At 46.7% G+C, this 22437-nt stretch overlaps 1 protein-coding gene across 2 annotated transcripts in view; it reads right to left on the bottom strand.

Moving 5' to 3' along the window:
• Positions 1–348: 348 nt before the first annotated feature.
• Positions 349–22437, bottom strand: part of DGCR2 (DiGeorge syndrome critical region gene 2) — a 91226-nt gene continuing 69137 nt past the window's right edge. For both annotated transcript variants that reach the window (XM_055322497.1, XM_055322498.1), the window contains 4 exons: positions 12009–12212; positions 5959–6111; positions 4750–4986; positions 349–3269 (listed from right to left, as the gene is read on the bottom strand). In XM_055322497.1, coding sequence (XP_055178472.1) covers positions 3019–3269; positions 4750–4986; positions 5959–6111; positions 12009–12212 — 845 coding nt within the window. In that variant the 3' untranslated portion in view covers positions 349–3018. The remainder of the gene's footprint in view (positions 3270–4749; positions 4987–5958; positions 6112–12008; positions 12213–22437) is intronic.

The following is a 22437-nucleotide window of genomic DNA, read 5'->3' as shown; positions in this document are numbered from 1 at the left end:
GTTCTACCCCTAAGGAATCCCTGTTCCTTTTCTAACCCTGGTCCCTCACCTCTCCAGCCCTGGGGCTCCCCCTGCCCAGCCTGGAGCCAACTACCAGGATGCTGGGTTAGGAAGATGAGATGAGCACAAGGACCTGCCTGAGGTTGAGTCCCCTGAGTCCCCTAGGAACCCTTTTGCCCCTCCACCACAAACTGGGAAATTACTGGAAGGACCATTGGTCAGACAGAAGGAACAGGGCATCTTGGAGCCCTGTGCCTGGCCGCACAGATGCTCCAACTCCTCCATCCGCCCATCCCCACCACTGTGCCATCCCGTCCCGACTTGGGTCATACCAAAGACTGACCACGCTTCTTCCAGAACACAAATTTATTTGGCATTTGAATGAAATGGTTCTCACAGCATCTTAAGAAAAGGATTAGTGCCAACCCAACCAAAAATAAACCCAAACTAAAAACCCTTAGTGAAAGGAAAACATTAAAAACAGGCATTGAGACAATGTACAGTATTGACTCCTTCCTCCACAAGGTAAGTAGGATCCTGCGGGGGAAGGCTGTACCTCTGGGGACCCAGTCTCTCACAGAAGCACAAGAGTCGTAGCTAGGGTTGGCCTCTGGATTCTTTGTTGGACCATGGAGCAGTCCGATCTTACAAAGGGTGGCAACAGGACAGGAGGCTGAGGACAGCCAGACAGACACTGACTCCCCCTTTGTTCCCCTCCAGCAGAGATCAACTCCTGGGCACCAACTCTTGCAGACATAGTAGGCAGGGGTCTGGAGCAGCACTGCACGCAGGCCTTCTGCCCAGCCCAAGGACACCAGTGGGCTGAGCACCCTGGTGCGGGGACAGAGTCCTGGCCAGTCCAGAAGCAGGTCCACCGTTTCAGGCCACTCCCTGCTCAATGCCTCCTGCATGCCTGATTGGCCCCAGCAGTCCTTCGTCCCCAAAGGGTTTCCCAGTCCCCATGCATCTTGTGCCAACCCCCCTGCCCTCTATATATGGTTCTGAGGCATGAGCCAGACACATGGGAGTTGTGAAGGACTCTCAGCCATAGAGGTCAAGCCCCTATGGGCTCCGCCAGGGTGGTCACTCCAAAGCAGACACGCTCAGGACACTCACCTGGCTCCTGTAAGACCCGTGAATGCTGCTCTAGACCTCAGCTGCCCTGAGCCCAGCATGCTGGAGGCACAACAACCTTCCTGCTTTGTCTTCAGCGGCCAGTGTGGGAAACATGTACCCAGGACGCCTCTCTTGAAGTATCAGCCCTTTGGCAAGGGGAGCTCAGGCTTCCTCGGCATATAGCCTGCCTGCCTGAGGCCTGCCTCCAGCACTCTGGATCTTGTGAGCCCGGACAGGCAGTTCAAAATTCATACCTCTGGCCAGTTCTGTAGGGCAATTCAAAAATCTCATTCCATACTGGAAGAGTTCAACAGGTTTCCAATGGGAGAGTGTGAGAACACGCCTGGACTGCACTGTGCCACCGGGGTCTGTCACCACAAAGCACCACAGCAGCACTCACTTCTAGTCAACCCTCCTGTCATTGCACACTCGTCTGGAAAGGCTACAAAGGGGACCAGGAGCAGGGCTCCAGGATGCTCTGAGCCAAGGGGCAGAGGTACAGACCTGGCCATGCCTCAGTACCAACCACGACGTCACAGCAGGCCGAGGAGAGTGGGGCCCCATGCCGAGTTCCGGTGTACCGCCACCTGCAAAAACTTGGACACATACGCGCGCACACACACACACACACACACACACAGACATACACGCACACACAAAAAGAAAAGGTACAGACATACAACGTAGAAAAGATATGGATGTGCTAAAAATCGCACAGAACCCGCTTAATCTCCAAACCTCAGAAATGCTAAAAGCCCCGTGTCAGGAGACATGACCACTGCCCAGGAGCAGGCAACAGGGTCCCTTGGCCAAAAGGCCCCTGGGCAGGGTACCCAGCACCCCAAGCTGCTGAGGAGCATGGGAAGGTGGCATGCGGCCACTGAGCACTCGGCTCCAGTGGTGGTGGTGTGCAAGTGGACTTTCAAGAGATGGATACAGCCCAGGGCATTAATTTCAAACACCCCTCCCCCAAAGAAACAACCCTTTATGGCACAAACAAGATGGGGTGGGGGGCAGGCAAGGCCCAGGGGCAAATTCAATAGGAGTGGGGGCTCCAGAGAGTAGCAGATAGGAGCCAGCCAACCCCCAATGGAGGATCTGGGGCCAGAACACTCATGCGTGAAGGGCCTTGGCCCAAATCCAGGGCTGCCTCCTGGGGGAGCCATGCACAGCAATGCTGGGGACAAAAATGAGAAGGTGGGGCCAGGACCTCCTGGCCCAGAACTGGGGTTCACAGAGCCCAGCTGGAAAGACAGAGTGAAGAGTTCAACCTTCCAAGACCCCCTCTCAGGGCCTCGGGCACCAGAGGCCCAGGCCAGCCCCCAGCCTGGGGCAGGGTCACCTTGATGTTCACAGCTGGGGGGGGAGGGGGTGGTGGGGACCCTTGGAGCAGTCGCTGTAGTAACCCCCAAGGCTGTCCACCCTGTGGCAGACCAAGTGCCCAGACAATACTGAGAGTCCACAAACATAGCCATGCCTGGAAACACCCATCCTGCCCCCTGGTGGCCCCCGGGCTCAGAGGCGGTTTGGCAGGCTCCCCTGGGCGGCATGCTCCGGCAAGCGAGCCCACCAAAGCCAGATGTGGTCTGGCCTCTGCCCACACGCCCGGTGCATTCTTTGTTCCCTACTTCTGAAACGTGTGGTCTGAACTAACTTCATCATTCTTCTGCCACTTGAAAAGAAAAAGTCAGGGACCCAAAGCTGTGCATGTTCTTGGAGCCCTCGAGACCTGGTGCCCAGTGTCTGCTCCCTCGGGAGGTCAGTGGGGTCTGTGCACGTGCACACTGGCAGTGCAGCTGGGTCCAGGCTCACTTGGGCCCTGTGAATCTCCCACGGGGATCAATGTTTCTCGACAGCAAACAGGTGCTCTCTGGCCGTCGGGGCCGTGGGCTGGGCCGTCCTCTACACCACGGTACTGAGGGAACTGCGGCTGTGGCGGCCACCCCCTGGCAGTACCTCTGTGGGGGTGCCTCCCGGGCCAGGGTCAGGGGGCACAAGCAGGGCACTGCTGCTGTCGGCAGAGTCTTCCAGATCTGCCAGAGAGGCCTCTGCGGCAGGCAGAGGGTGCTCCAGGCACCGGGGAGATGCACCTTCACCGCCACCATCCCCCGGGGTTGGCGGCCTGGCGTCTGCTGGCTCAAAGGCATCATCGTCTGCAGGGAGACAAAAGGGGGTCAGCAGGATGGTGGGTCTGGCACAGGGGAGGAGTGGGGCTAGACAGAACCAGGGAACACTCCTGCTGTCTGAATGTTCCCACCAAGGTGTGAGTGGGGGGGCAGTGTGCTCACCCCTCACCTTTGCACCTGGCAAGGTGCAAGGTGCCATGGTTCAGCCACGAGCAAGCCATGCTGTGTGACTGCGGGGACAGGCTTTGATGGTCAGCCAAACAAAGTCAGGGGAGGGGGAAAATTCTTTCTGACTTGAGGGGAGTCAAAGCAGGGCTCCTGTGACAGGAGGGAGCTCCGGGCTGGCCAAGGACAGGCTGTGGCTGGAATATGTGGATGGGAATGCAGGAGGCAGGCCCCGAGCACACAGCTCTGTAAACCTCACGGAGATATGCAGAAATCTTCGCTTTGAGGGAAGCTTTGTGGCAGCCCAATGCCTTCAGCATGCCTGCTCCCTGTCACTCTGCCCTCGGAAGGCTCGGGCCATGGGGGCCCGGTGCACACCTTCACCTGGCGGCTTCCCCAGCCTCCGAGTCCCGGTACCCTGCCCCAGGGAGCATCTGCTCCGACAGCCTGCTCCATGCAGGCATCTGGGACCTGCTGCTCCCCAGCAGGGTCCCTGGCAGGAAGCCTGTTCTACCCTGACCCCCTTGACAGCAGATTGGGATAATCGGATCAATCTAGGTCTTGCCTACAGACCATAGAAGCAGGACTTGTGAACAAACAGGCCCCAGGACACCGGTTCTGCTGTGGCATGTGGGTGCGCGAGGAGTCGGCCACCTGGGAGTAGGGCACGGCCCACTGTCGTACCGCAGGGGTGTGTGTTAGAGGGTGTTCACACAAAGGCAAATGGGATGAGACACCTGAGCTGCACACAGGGAGAAGGACAAGCCAGGCAATGGGTGGGGAACCTGGCATTCCCTCTGCGCTCCACAGCCCTGCAAGGAATGACTTTCCAGTATCAGATGGACAAGAGATTAATCTGGCCAGTGTCACAGGGCCTTCTTCCCACTTCACAGAACTGCTTCCGGACAGGAGGGAATGTCATGATGGTGTCTCTTCAGCCTACCACACATATGTGTCTTTACAGCCGAGCAGTTGGCTCAGGGCGGGCCCCTGCACCTCTGGGCTAGCCCTGTCCCCACAACCACCAGCAACTGGCTCCCCAGCTCTCGAGCCCAGCTGAGTGTGCCTCAAGGGCCCCTTGCTAGCAGGTGTTCACCGGACCACTGCCAGCAGTCATTTGCACGTGCAGCCCTGGGAAGAGCCCGCCTGCTCTTCATCTACACCACCACAGATGGTGGTTCCTTCCACTTTAAAGGGAAAACCAAAGGGAAAGCGGAAGGCCAGGAAAAAGTGGAGGCTGAGGGTCTTGTGGACTGGGGAGGGGGGCCACCGGGTCTCTGGCTACCCATGGTGGACGGTGAGTGACGTGCTGTTCCCTGTCCCTGGGGGCGGGGGGAAGCACCTGCGGGGTCGTAGAACACGCTGTCAGGGTTGATGGAGGCCTCATAGGGAGGCGGCGGATCATCAGGCTGGTCGATGTCTGGGTACTTGTATGCGGTGTAGGGAGGTGGAGGGTCATGGAAGTGGAACGTGCCGCCCTCCCCGTCGTCAGAAAGGTGTAGTGGAGTGAGGCCAGTGCCGAACCCGTCTGGGCCATAATCAAAGCCAGGGATCCTCCGGCCAAGGTTGAAGTGGTGTACTGGGCAACCGCAGGGAGAAACAAGCAACCAAGTCGCTCAAAGACACATGGCTCAGCCCCCACGTCAGCCACCCTCTCCTAGGGCTGGCCCTGCCACCCCCCAGGCCCAGGGCATCAGGCTTCCTGTCACACTTGTGTGCCCAGCTGCCCACACAAGAGCCCTGAATCTCTCACCTGGACCCCCTTCAGTGCGGCCCTGCCTCTCACCCACATGTGACCTGTCACTCTGTCCTGCACCTTCTGCTGCCCTGCCATCACCACAGCCCTCCTCCAGCTTGAGGGTCTTTGTAGCTGGCATGGAGAGAGGGTCTGGGGAAGGACCGTGCCGGTTCAGTGCTGCCAGTGCAGTTGCGTCCCTCAGCATTCCCGCCACCTTGATTCAGACCTCGAGCCCCAGGGTCTGCATCCATCCCACTGCTCCCCACATGGACTGGGGAGCCTGGCTTGTTCACTGGGACAAGGGACGATTCCAGAAGCTCTACTAAGGGCACAAGCCACTGACTGCAGAGAACTCGAGCTGAGGAGGGCGAGTCACACCCTCAGCTGCCTAACAGTTTCGAGTGTCTGCTGCTCTGACCCCCTACCCCTGGCGGGTGGCCCACGGACAGTCCAGGCTACTGGAAAAGGTAAGAGGTGATCACCCATCTGAACACATGGCGGCTGCCGAGGGTCGTGCTTCCAGCCCTGGAACACCAGGGAGCCCGGGGGCAGCTGGCACTGAGGATGCATCCCTCCGTCCACATGTCCAGACCCTGATTTCAGGTCCTAAGGACAGTTCCTCCAGTTCCCCAGGTGTGCACTCAGCCCAGGAGCAGGTGAATAGGTGGGGCAGGGACACACCAGGGCACCCTTGTCAACATCCTCTCCTTCTTCCTTGCCCCTTCCTGCTTTCTGTGCTTCCCACCGTAAAGGGGACACAGCCTAGGGTGGGGCCCTGACAGTGGCTGCACAGGCAGGGCCAGGCACACTCACAGTTGGCTCCAATCAGGGACTCAATGCGCTCCCGTCGCCTCTGGCGAAGCCGATGGACCATGAAAAGGAGCAGTGACAGGATGAGGAAGGAGGAGATGCAGCTAACGATCAGACGCATCCCACTGGCCATGGAGTCAAACAGGCTGTTGCCATCTGTTTAAAGAAGAAAGAAAATGGCTGTTCACAGAAAAGAAGAGTCTGACCGCCCCCCCAGGGGCTTAGTGCTATGGAAAGGCCATGGCCCTTCACCACCAGGCAGATATGTGCACAAAACAACTTCCTTCTTGATTCCCTGCACTTGATGGTCTTAGAAGAGATGGCAGAAATCAAACAGCTCAAGGTCAAGAATACTGGGATATTACCAAAGGAGAGAAGCAAATCATGGGCCAGGAAAAATATTTTACCTTCCAGCCAAGCACTCCTAAGTTCCATGCGATGAGTCCCTTCTGCCTAAAAAGCTAGGGGGTGCTCTGTTATGGGCCTCTATGCCCCCAACCACACAGTACAAAATCAGGCACATGTGACCAAGCTCCAGACCCTAGACCAGGGTTGCTCACCTGGGCGGCTCTAATTCCCAGGGAACATTGGGCAATGTCTGGAGACACTTTTGGTCATCATTAACCACTCGGGGGGTAGAGGCATTACTGGCATCTAGTGCATAGAGGCTAGGGATACTGCTCCACATCCTGTTGAGCATAAGGCCCTCACCACAGTGCTCCAAATGTTGACACTGCCAACATGGAAACACCCTGCCTTGCCCTGGTGCCCACCAGTGCTTGTTTAGTGCTTGCTGTGGAGGTGCTGTGGGTGGGGCACACATGATCATCATGGGATGAGGTGTGAGGAAAGAGAAGTGCACCGGAGGAATGCCTACAGTGTAGGAGACATCTCCAGGGGCTCTCACCTAGATGAGATGGGCCACTCGCACCAAGTCACAGAATAACAGAACCATGAACTGGTCCCAGGAATACCTGCCTCCATGAAACCAGTGGGAAGGCCATGGAGGCTTCAATGGAGGGACTGACCCGTAGCTACTGGAAACAGGACTCCATGTGGGTAGAAGGGCCAAGCACTGTCAAATCCCAACACTGTGACAGCCATGTGGGCAGGTCCCCAACCACCAGCCCCAAGGAGACACTTCATGGCCAACATGGGTTCCATGTGAGAGGCCGGGCTCCCAGGGCCCTTCTACTGCTTCTGCTGGCCCAGTGTGCTCCATACCAATGGAGATGGTCTGAGTTCGTGCTTGCCCTCTTCCCACAGGGCCAGGAAGCTTCCCTCAAAGCTGCACTCATTGCTGACAACGCTTGGGATGAAAATATGTGGAAAAGACATCCTCTCACCAATTAGTTGCTTTTTTGGTGCCTCTGATTCTCGTCCAGTCTCAGGGGAACATTCTGTCTTTGTGAGAGGAAGTCTGTCAACTCAGGAGGCTGCTGATATGTCTGTTAATTGGTGGCCAGCTCAGAGATCCCAAGGGGGCACCTAAAGCAGCAGCCCCTTTGCAATGACTCTTACTAATCACTTCTAAAATAAACCCAAGGACACAGTCAAGGTCACCCTCCATGGTGATTATGAGGGAGGAAGCAACTCCTAGAAGAAAGCCACTTACACTCAGACACAAAGAAGACAGCACTGTCCTAAGAGCCAGAAGGCAACTTTTGGATCCCTGGGATTCATGCCAAGACTGGTCTCTCTATGGGGCTCTGGACAATACCATGAGTGGGGTTGTCTTCTGTCTTCCATGCTACTGGTGCCCAGCCAGCCCCTGGGCCCCAGAGGACATGTCCTGCTGTGGTAGATGCTCTTGGAACTCAAAGTGCCCTGAAGTCCACCTGGCTTGACCCTTGGTCTGAATGCCTGAGACATCCCAAGTCCTTTCTACATGGCTGTCCAGCCTGTGCATGAAGAACTCCAGTGATGACAAGCTCACCACTTCACTGAGTTTGGTTATGTGGTTAATAGTTTGTAATTTCCATCAGAGACAGCAGGTGAAGCAGAAGCTCAGCAGGAACTGGAGGGCAATGCCCTGGACTCTAACAAAGGCTCTGTTCCTGGCAGCTACACAGTTGGGTACCCCATCTCACCTCTTAGAGCTTCATGATCCCATGACCCCAGGGCAGCAGCACAGGATGGGAGGAGAGAGCACTGTGAGAAGGGCAGTTGCTCTGCACCCAGGTCACTGAACAGTGTTGGCAATTGTTATTTTAGTCTTTCATTAGGTATGGTATCCCACGTGCATTCAATCTGTTCCCCTAAATGACCAGTGTTGAACATCTTTTTAGCTGCTTGGCTGCCATCATGTACCTTCTTTGGTGAGGTCTCATTTTAAATCTTTTCCTCACTTTTTAATAGGGTGGTTTATTTTCTTATTGTTGACTTTTTAGAGTCTTTATATACTCTGAACACAAGACCTCTGATTTGTGTTTTGCAAATATTTTTTCTTTGATGGTGGCTCATCTTTTCATTCTCTTAAACAACTTTCAAAACGCAGAAGTTTTTATTTTATTTTTTTTAAGGATTTTATTTATTCATGAGAGACACAGAGACAGAGAGAGAGGCAGAGACACAGGCAGAGGGAGAAGCAGGCTCCACGCAGGGAACCCGACGCGGGACTCAATCCCGGGACCCCAGATCACACCCTGGTCCAAAGGCGGTGCTAAACCGCTGAGCCACCCGGGCTGCCCAAGGCAGAAGTTTTTAATTTTGATGAGTGCAATTTATCAATTTTTCTTTTTTGGATCATGGTTTTGATGTCAGCTATAAATGTTGCCTATCCCAAGGTCACAAAGATTTTTCTATGTTTTCTATTTTCTTTTAACAGACTTTACTTTCTTAGAGCATACATTTTCTTCTAGAAGTATTACAATGTGTGGTTGTACAGTTAGGTCTAAGACTATTTTGGGTTAACTTTTATACAGAGTAGAATGTATAGTTAAAGGTGTGTGTGTGTGTGTGTGTGTGTGTGTTTTTGCATATGGATGTCCAATTGTTTCAACACTATTTGTTAAAAGACTATCCTTTCTCCATTTAATTGCCTTTGTACTGTTGTGAAATATTAGTTGACCATGTAAATGTGGGACTATTTCTAGACTATTCTGTTCCACTCATCTAGGTGTCTCTTCTTTTGATAATACCATACTGTTTTGATTATTATGACTGTACAGTAAGTTTTTTTTTAAGATTTTATTTATTTATAGAGACACAGAGAGAGAGAGAGAGAGAGAGAGAGAGAGAGAGAGAGAGAGAGAGGCAGGGACACAGGCAGAGGGAGAAGCAGGCTCCATGCAGAGAGCCCGACATGGGACTCGATCCCAGGTCTCCAGGATCACGCCCCCCAGGCTGCAGGCGGCGCTAAACCGTTGCGCCACCAGGGCTGCCCTGTACAGTAAGTTTTAAATCTGGTATCATCAATCCTCCAACTTTGTTCTTTTCAAAAACTGTTTTAGCTATTCTAATTCCTTTGCCTTTCTACTTGGGTTTTATTTAAGGTTGTTTTTTTTTTTTTTTTTTTTTTTAATTTTTAAGTAATCTCTACACCCAACGTGGACTTGAACTTGAACTCAAGAGTCATGTGTTCCACTGACTGAGCCCGTTAGGGCACCCCTCTACATAAATTTTAGAATCAGCTTGTCAATGTCTATAAAAGTAGTTTGCTGGAATTTGGATTGGGACAGAATTATATTCACAGATAATTTGAGGATATTAACTGCCTAGTGATACTGAATCTTATGATCCATGAACATGGTAAACCTCTTCTTTTATTTACATTTTTTTATTTCTTTCATAAGTATTTTATGGTTTGTAGCACACAGCTTGTGCACATATTTGTAAAGCTTATAACTTAGTAGTTTCATGTTTTTGGTGCTATTGTAAATGGTACTTTTCTTAGAAATTTCAATTTCCAACTGTTCACAAGTAGTATATATATAAAAACAATAGAGCTTTAATATATTGACCTTGTACGTGGAGACCTTGCTAAACATACCTATTAGTTTTAGTAACTTTCCTGTAGACCCTCTGGGATTTTCTATGCAGATAATCATGTCATCTACTAAAAAAAGATGACTTCATTTTCCCTTTCTGGTCTGGATACATTTTCTTTTTCTGGCCCTGCCCTTTTCTTTCTGTACAACCTTGAATAGAATGGTGAGAGCAGACATTCTGTCTTGTTAAAGGGGATACTTTCCCAATGTCCCCAGTTTGGGTGGCAGTGTCTCTTTCCTTGTCGGAATAAAGACACTTCCCAGGAGAAAATGCTCAGCCTGGGAAGCAGTTAGGACCTGCAAAAGTAAGGCTGAAAAAGAGACCGGGAGACTCCCTGGATAAGTTGCTCAGATAAACGGCCTATACTAGATGTGGTCTCATCCAGATGCCCTGAGAGCCCTGCTCTGTGAAGAAGTCCTCAGGGCTGGGCAGGCTCTACAGGCCTTATATAGTTCTGATCATTCTTACAAAGCCTGAATGGAGAGGTAAGGCAATACTGGCAGACTCCTAAGAAATGCAATGAGAGGGGATCCCTGGGTGGCGCAGCGGTTTGGCGCCTGCCTTTGGCCCAGGGCGCGATCCTGGAGACCCGGGATCAAATCCCACATCGGGCTCCCGGTGCATGGAGCCTGCTTCTCCCTCTGCCTGTGTCTCTGCCTCTCTCTCTCTCTCTCTCTCTCTCTCTCTCTATCATAAATATAAATAAATAAAATCTTAAAAAAAAAAAAAAAGAAATGCAATGAGAAATCCAGGCGATGTGCTTATGGAAGCCAGAGTTTGACTCCTGTGGAAGGTAAGGAGCTGGAGGTTGAGAGTGATGTGGCCAGGACACAGGAGACCTGGTAAGCATCCAGTCAGTACTTGCCAGAATACTACATGAATGCACCTTATACAAGCAGATACAATCTACTCTGTAAGAAAAGGAGGCCCAAGCTCCACGCTCCCTGGTAGGCTCCTCTACTCTCCACAGCCGATTGTACATGTGGGACATGTGCCAGAATGCCTGATTCAGCCAAACTTCAGACACCCTCTGATACTGCTTTGACCTCTCCCTAGAAGCCCTCCTGGCATGCAGGGGCACTGCCTACTCTCTACTTGACGAGAGCTCTAGCTGTTGTGGCCCTCAGACACCAACCAGTTCCACCTCCTGTCCCACCAGCACTAGGCAAAACAGTTTCTCCTCCACAGGGGCCCTGGAGGATGGAGATGGTCACTATGCCCTGTCTGAGCTGCTCTTCTACAGGGTGCATGAGCTTAGGGACTTCCACAAGTCCCTATCCATGTCTGTCTCACACTGTCAAGATAAAAACAAATTCATGTTTTTGATTTACATTTCTCCTGTGATCATGAATTCACAGAGATGCCAACTACACTGGTGTGAAGAACAATTCAGTATGCTGCAGGGAATGTGATGCAGACTAATGGTCCTATACACCAGATTGTTACCTGCTGCTTTTTTTTTTTTTTTTTTTTTTTTTGTAAAGGAAAAGAGGGCTATCTAGAGACCACATGTCTGTGCAGTGTCTAACCACAAAGCATCACCTGGTAGAAAGGAATTTTTTTTTTCTCAAAAATGAGGGTAATATTTAATCAGGTAATATTTAATCTTTTTCTGAAAGATTTTATTAGTAAAAATCAACGACTATAAGCAATAAAAACTGTCATTACTCTCCACATCACCAAACTCAGGGAAGAGCTCAAATGGGGACATAAGTCTTGAGAGGAGAAAGATCAGGTTCGAAGCCATCAGTTTTAGTGGATTTACTAACAGACACCCACATTAAACTTCAAGTTCACTGATGTATGATACTTGTTACCTCCCTGAGCTGACACAAGCCAACCTGTAAGGTGGCAGTTAGAGAAGGCTGGGTCATATGACACACACATGCCCCCAAGACTATTGGGCCATCAAAGCTGGCAAGACAGCTCTGTGAACAAACTGCCACTGTTGCTATGCCATGTGCCATGAGCCCTCATGTGTCCCCACCACTGAGAAAGCAAAGGGATATCTGGGCTCCAGGTCAGAACAGGGGGGCTGACTCATGACCCACCATCAATCTCACCTGGGTCCAGGCACATGAACTTGCAGCATTCCTTGGGGTCCTTGCGGTATTGCTGGCAGCCCTGGGGCCTCTCACAGAGGGCAGCCACACACATCTCAGGCTCCCCACCATGGCAGGTGCAGCTCAGGCATGGATCGTCTCCTTTGGGGGTGAAGTAGAACCCTTCATCCACCACATTGTCCTTGATGTCAACGCATGTTTGACCTGAAATAAGCACAAATATGCATATATGTATGCATTATCAGCAGAAGGAGCTCTGACTTTCTCCACCTGGGTCTAGGTGGCAGACATGACAACAGAGGAGTTATTAGCAAGATCAATCTGAAAGCCCTCCTAGTGCTGGAGTATGTGAGCCTGGTCCACAGGGAGTGACTATCTGAGAGAGGTCACTACAGCTCACTGTTAGGGCAAAGCACACTTGGTCAGGGCACACATAGCCAGGAGCCCAGACAGCTAGCAGAGAGAGGAGTACTAGATTCCAGGGGAAAGCCCATGGAGAAATGTTTGCTTTCAAGTGTCTGCCTAAGCAGTGTACTTAAAGATTTCTTCAATTTTAAGATGGAGCTGCAATACATATTAATCATTTTATGACATATTTGAGAATGTGTCTCCAATGATTCTCCCAAGAAGCTGCTGGTTCTATTTGTAAAAACAGTCCACTAGGGATCCCTGGGTGGCGCAGCGGTTTAGCGCCTGCCTTTGGCCCAGGGCGCGATCCTGGAGACCCGGGATCGAATCCCGCGTCGGGTTCCCGGTGCATGGAGCCTGCTTCTCCCTCTGCCTGTGTCTCTGCCTCTCTCTCTCTCTCTCTCTCTCTCTGTGACTATCATAAATAAAAAACTAAAAAAAAAAAAAAAAACAAAAAAAAACAGTCCACTAGTCTCGACACACATGGTAAACTGTGCAGAGCTGACTTAGGGCTAGAGGAAGAGAAATGGCCAAGGCCAGAGACAAGAGAGAGCTGAAAACTCAAAGCCCTAAGCCAGCCCCAGACACAACAGAAGCCTGGAAGAAGGGAAGAGGGATGAGGCAGGGGCAGCTCTCCAAAAGACACATGCTCAGTTGAAGGCAAAGGGAAATGAGAAGAAGTTTGTTTCACTTTTCTTTCTTTCTTTTTTTGTTTCACTTTTCAAATGGAGTAAGGATATCTAAAAAAATTCATCAGAAATCCCACAACCACAGGTCTGTGCCTCACTTAAGACTGGAGTTAAATCTACAGAACTCATGTGGTCAAGAATTTGCAGGGCAAGAAACACATAGAATTATTCTCTGCTAGAACAGAAAGAAAAGGAATGAAGAAATGAGCAGCCCTCAGAGAAACATGGGATACCATCGAGTGTACCATTATACACGAAATGGACGTACCAAAAGGAGAAGAGAGTAGAAGGAGCAGAAAAAAGTATCTGAAGAAATAATGGCTGAAAACTTCCCAAATTCATAGAAAAACAAAACCTTTAAATGTAGAAAGCACAACAAATTACAAGTTGGATAAATGTGAAGAGCCTAAACATGTCAGACACATACATCATAGTAAAAGTGCTAAAGTCAAAGAAAAAGTGAAAGCCTTAAAAACAGTGAGCCAGAAATGACTTGTTACCTATTAAAAGAACCCCCACAAGACTTATAGCTGACTTCTTAGCAGAAAGAACAGAGGTGAGAAGGCCTCTGTATGTCTTGATAACATACTCAAGGTGCTCAAAAAAACCCCTGTCAACCAAGATTCCTATATCCAGTAAACCTAGCTTTCAAAACTTAAAGGCAAAATAAAGACTTTCCCCAGACAGACAAGACCTGAGAGAATTTACTGCTCTTACATTTGCCTTTTAAGAAATACCAAAGGAAGGATGCGTGGGTGGCTCAGCAGTTGAGCACCTGCCTTTAGCCCAGGGTGTGATCCTGGAGACCTGGGATCTATTTATTTATTGATAAATAAAATCTTTAATAAAAAAAAAAAAAAACAAAGAAATACCAAAGGAAATTCTTTTTATCCCAAAGGAAATTCTCTTTTTTTTTTTTGAGAGAAAGTGCCCATAGGTAGAGAGGAGGGGCAGAGAGAGGGAGGGAGAATCCTAAGCACACTCCGTGCCCAGTGTGGAGCTTGATGCAGGGCCAACACGGGGCTCTATCTCACAACCCTGAAATCATGACCTAAGTTGACATCAAGGGTCAGATGCGTAACCAACTGAACCACCCAGGCACCCCACCCCAAAGGAAGTTCTTAAAAGTTTTTTTTTTAAGATTTTACTTATTTATTCATGATAGACACAGAGATAGAGAGAGGGAGGCAGAGACACAGGCAGAGGGAGAAGCAGGCTCCATGTTGGGAGCCTGACGCGGGATTCGATCCCGGGACTCCAGGATCGTGTCCTGGGCCAAAGGCAGGTGCTAAACCGCTGCGCCACCCAGGAATCCCTGGAAGTTCTTAAAGTTAAAAGCAAGTGACCCTCAGAGAGGAATTTGAATCCATAAAAAAAAAAAAAAAAACCAAAAAGCACTAGAATAGATAATTGTGTAATTATGAAAAACAATATAAATGAGTATTTTTTTCCTCTTAATGATTAAAAAGGGAACGTATAAAATACTGTGTTTAGAGATGCCTGGGTGGCTTCAGCAGTTGAGCATCTGCCTTTGGCTCAGGGCATGATCTCAGGATCCCAGGATTGAGTCCCACATAGGGCTTCCTGCATGGAGCTTGCTTCTCCCTCTGCCTAGGTCTCTGCCTCTCTCTCTCTCTCTCTCTCTCTCTCTCTCTGTCTCTCATGAATAAATAAAAACTTAAAAAAAATAATGTGTTTATAACATGGTATCAGACCTCTAACATATAGAAATGTATTTTTTTTGCTAGTAATCCCAAAGGAAATATGTGGAATAAAAGCCATTTTAGGCTAAGGAAATGACTGGAGATGGTACTTAACAACAATGTATTGGTAGTTTACAGCACTAACAGACCTAGTGTGTATAATAATACCACAGAAAGAAAGAAAAGAAATACAGTTTTAAGAGGTAACTTCCACATATCACTGAAATGCACCTAGTATCAATCTGATGCTAACCTGAATAAAATGTATATGTATATATACATGGAATTAGTAATAGTTGCACTTACCTGTGAATATACTAAAAAGCACTGCATGATACAGTTTACATGGGTGAATGGTAAAGTATGTGAATTATATCTCAATAAAGCTGTTAAAATAAAGAGATGATAGCTGAGATCTTCCCATAATTAATAAAACACATAAATCCCCAAGGGTCCTAAAAGGACCAATAAAAATAAATCAATAATTAGACGCAATGTGATAAAACCCCAGTGTATCAACAAAGAGAAACTCTCAAAAGCAACAAGAGATGACGATTACCTACTGTTCTATGTTCTTTTAGGCGATGGTCAGTCCGATATGGCCACAAGAGAGGCATAAAGGAGGTATGGGAAAACAAAGTGTATTATATTCATAGGCCCTGGACCGACAGAGTCACTGCATACCAGGAAGGATCACACAGGAAGAACACCAAGGGTGCCACTCAACCAAATGGGCAGGGAGCAGAGAAGGAGCAAGGACCCCACAACAAGTGCTTTGTGGGGAGTCAGAATGGAGTACACAACCAAAGGCATGAAGAAATCTCACTGGAACACTTGACTTAATCATTATTAGGTCACAGTCATGGGAGGGCAAGAAGGGGAACTTATGGCAGAGGCCAACCTTATCATACTTGGGGCACCTGGCCACCTGGACGGGGTGCTCACAGCCTGTTCGTGGATGGACCAGGATGATAAAAAGTTTTTGAATTTGTAATACATCAAACAAACAAAGAAAAGGTATATGACAGTTCAGAGCAAGGAACAGGCAGAAACAATAAAATAGCACCTTCAAAGTCTTGAGAAAAAGTAACTGTTAATCAACAAATCTATACCCATCTAAACTAAAAAAATACAAACTTTTCATTCAGAGAGTGAAAGGGTGTAGTACTAACAACACAACCTCATCTCAAAGAGCTCCTGAAGGCTGTATTTGAGAAATAAAAAGCTGAACCCAGAGAGAAGTGGGATATAGGAAGAAATAATAAAGACAGTGATGAACACCTGAGGAAAGGTGCCTAAATGCTGACTTCATAAAACAAGTGATTCGAATTTCAAGAAGTGTAAACACAAAGTAAAACTAAAATAACGGACAAATGTAAGTCAGAAGCTGGGGAACAACTGGAGCTAAAGCATATAGAGCTTTTGGTGCCTTTTATTTTAAAACTTTTTATTTTCAGGTGCATAGGGACATGTGTCTTCTCCAGTGTCAAAAAGTGGCCCTTCCAAGAATTGAGCTTTTGAACTGAAATGGCTACCATTGGGGAAAAAACAAAAATAACTCTACTTTCCAGTTCCAGGTGACAATGTCTTTTTGACTGATATTCATTCAAAAGTGCACTTGTCCTCAGCAGCCTGTGAAGTCCCCCATGAATTCATCATCTAACGAAGGGGAGGCATACCCAAGTTGCAGACGCAGGGCATATGCTCTGCAGAATTGTAAGAAAGATAAGAGTTGGTTTTAACTATCCTCCCAATGTCCCTTTTTAAGCCTTCTTAAAAGGTGGTTTGCACAGTGAGTAGAAATTAGGCTTCTCTGCAGTCTAGATCTTCACTCAATCAGTGAATACAAAATGGCACTGGCCCACTGGAATTATGGACTCCATTATGAAGAAAAAAGATTACTTACTGAGCAATAAATTCCAAAAATTTCTAATTTGGATCTTAGTGCTGACCTCTCAATATAGGGTCTTTGTAGGAACAAAGTAGGAAGATAGAGACATTGACTATCTTTAGATTTAAAAATATAAATTAATTATGCCTTTCAAAAATGTAAGGGTAACCACTAACAGGCATATATAACAAAGTTTCTGAACCAGTAGAGGAAAGAAAGAGAGACTAGAGAAAAGTTGATTTATCTCATATAAGTCAGGAAAAGAAAAAAAAGAAGAAAAATCCTGGGTAAACAGCACAGAATAGGTGCCAAAATCAACTTGAAGACTTAATTAAAAGAGTACAAAAAGGTATATTAAAAAGAAGATAGCATAAAAATATTATGTAATAACAATAAAAATAGTTCTTTTATATTGAGGGCTATTTGCCAAGGATTGTTCTTTGTACTGCACACATATGTTAACTAATCTCTCCCAACAACAACATGGTGAGGTGGGGACTCTACTACCCATTTTTCCTGATGTGGAACCCAAGGGACAGAGCTCAAGAAACTTGTTCAAGGCCAAACTTGTATTCAAAGTCTGGCTATTGGGCAGCCCGGGTGGCTCATTGGTTAGGCGCAGCGGTTTGGCGCCACCTTCAGTCCAGGGTGTGATCCTGGAGACCCTGGATAGCCATGTCGGGCTCCCTGCACGGAGCCTGCTTCTCCCTCTGCCTGTGTCTCTGCCTCTCTCTCTCTCTCTGTGTCTCATGAGTGGATGGATAAAATCTTTAAAAAAACAAACAAACAAACAAACAAAAAACCCCAAAGTCTGGCTATTAAGCCTCTTATTGTAACACCATTTTGTACCCACCACTGCAAAAGAAGTAACTTTTTTTTTTAATTTTTTAAATTTTATTTATTTATTTATGATAGTCACACACACAGAGAGAGAGGCAGAGACACAGGCAGAGGGAGAAGCAGGCTCCATGCACGGGGAACCCGACGTGGGATTCGATCCTGGGTCTCCAGGATCGCGCCCTGGGCCAAAGGCAGGCGCTAAACTGCTGCGCCACCCAGGGATCCCCCGCTGCGCCACCCAGGGATCCCAAAAGAAGTAAAACTTTAAGCAAAACCAACAAAAACTAATATGGATAAAAGGGATCATTACATCATGATAAAAAGGTTCAATTCAGGCAGATATTATAAGTACTTGTGCCCCCAATAACATGCTCTCAAGATAGATAAAGCTAAAATTAGGGAATTATCAGGGAAAAATGATGAATCAACATCCAGAGTGAGAGATTAAAATACATCTCTTTTAACAATTACTATACCCATATAGTCAAAACAGACTTGCTATCAATAAGCCTGAGCTAATAAATGTATAAAAAACCCTACCGCCAAGAGTTTAAGCACATGAGGAATACTAATAAAACTCCTAACAACAATAGAACATAAATATCATGTTATCTAACCACAATACACATTAGCCACTAAACTAAATTAGAGACTGTAAATACAGTATATGATCTATAACTAACCCATGATAAGAATGACTTCGCAGAAGGGGAAAATACACAGACTAGGTAGGGACAGGAGGCATCTTCTGAGGGGCTGGAAATATTCCACCTCTTGATTTGGGAAATGGTTACACATGTATACAAATTCAACAAACGTGCTCTTAAGATCTGTGTACTTCATTGTTTGTAAGTACAGGGAAAATTTTTTTTTTAATTTTTTATTTATTTATGATAGTCACAGAGAGAGAGAGAGAGACAGAGACAGAGACACAGGCAGAGGGAGAAGCAGGCTCCATGCACCGGGAGCCCGATGTGGGATTCGATCCTGGGTCTCCAGGATCTCGCCCTGGGCCAAAGGCAGGCGCCAAACCGCTGCGCCACCCAGGGATTCCCAGTAGAGGGAAAATTAAACTTTAATGCCTTATGTTAGAAAAAACTAAAATTTAAGGAGATAAGGGCCTAACTCTAGAAGAAAAAGAAAAGCATAAACCTAATGAAAGTAAAAGGATGGAAACTGACAGTAGAAATTAATGGCACAGAAAACAGATATAAAACAATGAGAATCAATTACTACCCAAAGCTGGTTATTCACAAAGATGAATCAAAGAGCCAAATCTTCAGTAAGACTAATCAAGAAAAAAGAAAGTATAAATAATATTAGGAATCAAAAGGAGGTCATAATGATATACAAATGCTTCAAAAATCGTAAAAGAATGCTGAGAGAATTGTATGAGAATGAAGTAAAAAATTCAGACACGTTGGCCAATGCCTTAGATAAACATGACTTACCAAACTGAAAAAGATCCAGAAAACTTGAATATGTCTATAATCATTAAGACTAAATTAGTATCAAAAATCTATATCCAAGATATATATATATACACACACACATGCACACATGCATGCACACATGCACGCACACACACGTCTTAGCTCTGTCCACTGAAAGGGCGTTAAAGCCATGAGCATAATTAGTGCCCAGGTCCTCCAAGGCTTGGGAAAAGGTTGAATCCAGAGAGTACAAGATGAACTAGAAAAAGAAAGCAAACAGAAGGAAATAATAAAGAGAAATAATCAGTGAAATTGAAAATAGAGAAAAATCAATTATACAAATAGCTGGTTCTCAAGAAAATGAACAAAATTAATAAACCTCTAGCAAGACTGACAAAATCAAAATTGGATAAACACAAATCACCAATAGCAGGAATGAAATAGGGGACATCACTAAAAATCCTGCAAAGATAAGAAAATTAATAAGAGAACGCTATGAACAACTCTATGCCCATAAATTTGAGTACTTAGAAGAAATGGATTAATTCTTTGAAAACCAGAACCTACCAAAAATTCACTCAACATGAAATAGATAATCTCAACAGTCCGATAACAATCAAATAAGTTGAATTCATAATTTTAAAACTCCCCCAAAAAGAAATCTCAGGCCTACATGGTTTCACTGGAGAATTCTTCCACTACAGAGAGTGGTTGCAAGTGGGTGTGGTTATAAAGGAATAATAGGGAGGATCCTTATGGTGCTGGAACTACTCATATCTTGACTGTGTTACAGGATCCTACACAAGAAATAAAATTCTATAAACCCCCCCCTCTCTCTCTCTGACACACACACACACACACACACACACACACACACACACAAGTAAAATTGGAGATAGCTGAATAAAATCAGTGGATTCTGTCCAACTCAATATCTGGCTATGATATTACACTATAGTTTTGCAAAATGTTCCCATTTGGAGAAATCAGGCAAAATGTATAAGGGAGATTTTTATTTCCTTTAAATGCATCTGAACCTACAGGATCTCAATAAAAATGTCAATTTAAAAAAAAGGCAAGCGGGGATCCTTGAGTGGCTTAGTGGTTTGGTGCCTGCCTTCCACCCAGGTAGTAATCCTGGAGTCCCGGGATCGAATCCCACATCGGGCTCCCTGCATGGAGCCTGCTTCTCCCTCTCTCTCTCTCTTGCTCTCTCTCCCTCTCTCTGTCTCTCATAAATAAAATCTTTTTTTTTTTTTAAAAAAGGCAAGCATAAATGGGTCAAATTAAGCATAAAAATAAATAATGGTACTCATGAATTATAAACCATTTTATATAATAAAAATCCAAGAATGCATTCTAATACAAATAAATTAATAAATGGGGGGAAAAGGGAATGCTTTTCCTGATAAGAGAATGCCAACTAGTAATTATGGAAGGAATGATGTAGTCAGAAAATTGTCAACACATGGCTAACAACAGCAGATGCAAGTTTGATGAGGAACAGGAATTTCTGTTCCTTAAAGGATCTCCTCACATATCACTTATTAATTTCAAAACAGAAAAAACTAGAACTTTACAGAGCAAAAATCTGGCAGATACAACCTTAATCCAGGGATCAAAGCTAATGTCACCAATGTCAGGGCCAAGTGATACCCTGTGCCTCATGATGTATCTATGAGACTAAATATACAGACAATGGCTAGGCCATATATGACAGGAGAGCTCTGACCCATCACCTCTGCAGCGACCAGCCCAGAACATTTAGGATTTGGTCAATGACTATGAGCTTTCCTGTTTTTTCCCCCCACTTCCAGGGCAGGACCCAGCAGAGAAAGCCATATATGCTCCTCAGATCAATTACCTCAACTGCTTGGCTTGTAGTAGCCTGCCCCCAGTTTCCCATGCCAACTGCCTCCACTTTGAGCACACTGGGAGCCTTCAGGGAACTGGTGAAAACCCTCTGTGAGGATGCCACATTGGGTGGCAGCAAGACAGATGCAGTTATGAAGGCCGCACATCAAGAGAGCTGCAAGAGACAGGCTCTCTGGAGTGGCCCAAAGGGAAGATCTAACGCAGAGGGCAGAGCAGGTATTAAAAAGAGCCTCTGGAAAACCAGCTCCACTTTAAACACAAGGCATCTACTGACTATGAAGGCTTGGGTGCACAGAGGATATCCACGGCTCAGGCCTAAACCTGCCCATATTGACCCTACCACCACCACTGCAGTAAAGAAGTCCTATCAGAAGGAAAGGCAAAATCACCTACCAAACTCAATCTCTATTGTTCTACACAAATTGTCTGATCTTTAACAAAATATTACAAGGCATACAAAAATCTGGAAAAGAAACAACAACCCACAAACATTCCAGAGACAAATGGATCAACAAAACTACACTCAGATAAGGGAACCATCCACAGAAAATTTAAAATAACTATGATTAATATGTTAAAAACTCGGGACGCCTGGGTGGCTCAGCGGTGGAGCATCTGCATTTGGCTCATGGTGTGATCCCGGAGTCCCGGGATCGAGTCCCACATTGGGCTCCCTGCATGGAGCCAACTTCTAACTCTGCCTATGTCTCTGACTCTCTCTCTGTGTTTCTCATGAATAAATAAATAAAATCTTAAAAAATATATCTTACTATAAAAAATAAAAAAATATGTTAAAAGCTCTAATGGAAAAGGTAGATATACAAGATAGAACATTCAGCAGAGAGATGGAAACTCAGGAATCAAATGGGGTGCCAAGGTCTCAGTCAGTTAAGTGGCTGCCTTCAGTTCGGGTCATGATCTCAGGGGTCCTGGGATTGTCCCCCGCCTTGGGTTCCCTGCTCAGTGGGGAGTCTGCTTCTTTCTTTCCCTCTGCCTCTCCCCCCAGCTTGTGCTTCGTCTCTGTCTCTCTTTCTAAAATAAAATCTTTTTTTTTTTTTTAATTTTTATTTATTTATGATAGTCACAGAGAGAGAGAGAGAGAGAGGCAGAGACACAGGCAGAGGGAGAAGCAGGCTCCATGCACCGGGAGCCCGACGTGGGATTCGATCCCGGGTCTCCAGGATCGCGCCCTGGGCCAAAGGCAGGCGCCAAACCGCTGCGCCACCCAGGGATCCCTAAAATAAAATCTTTTTTAAAAAAGAAAGAATCAAATAGAAACATTAGAAATGAAAAATAGACAAAATGTCAAAAACAGGTGAAAAATGCCATCAGTGGGCTCATGAGCAGACTGACAAAGGTAAGGAAAGAATTAGTAAAATATGTCAACAGAAATTACTCAAACTGAAAGACAAAAAGGAAATTAAAGAAACTACAGCTAAGTGAAATGCATGATTCTGGACTGAATCCTGGATGAGGATAAAAATAGTTATAAAGCATTATCATTGAAACAACTGACAAAACTGTCATAAACTGTAGATTACTGTATAGCACTGTACCCATATTATATGCCCTGATTTTAATAATTGTGCA

The sequence above is a fragment of the Nyctereutes procyonoides genome, unplaced genomic scaffold, assembly GCF_905146905.1.
Source record: "Nyctereutes procyonoides isolate TBG_1078 unplaced genomic scaffold, NYPRO_anot_genome, whole genome shotgun sequence".
NCBI lineage: Eukaryota > Metazoa > Chordata > Mammalia > Carnivora > Canidae > Nyctereutes > Nyctereutes procyonoides.
The sequence above is the reverse complement of the archived record's forward strand: the minus strand, read 5'-3'. Positions and strand labels throughout refer to the sequence as shown.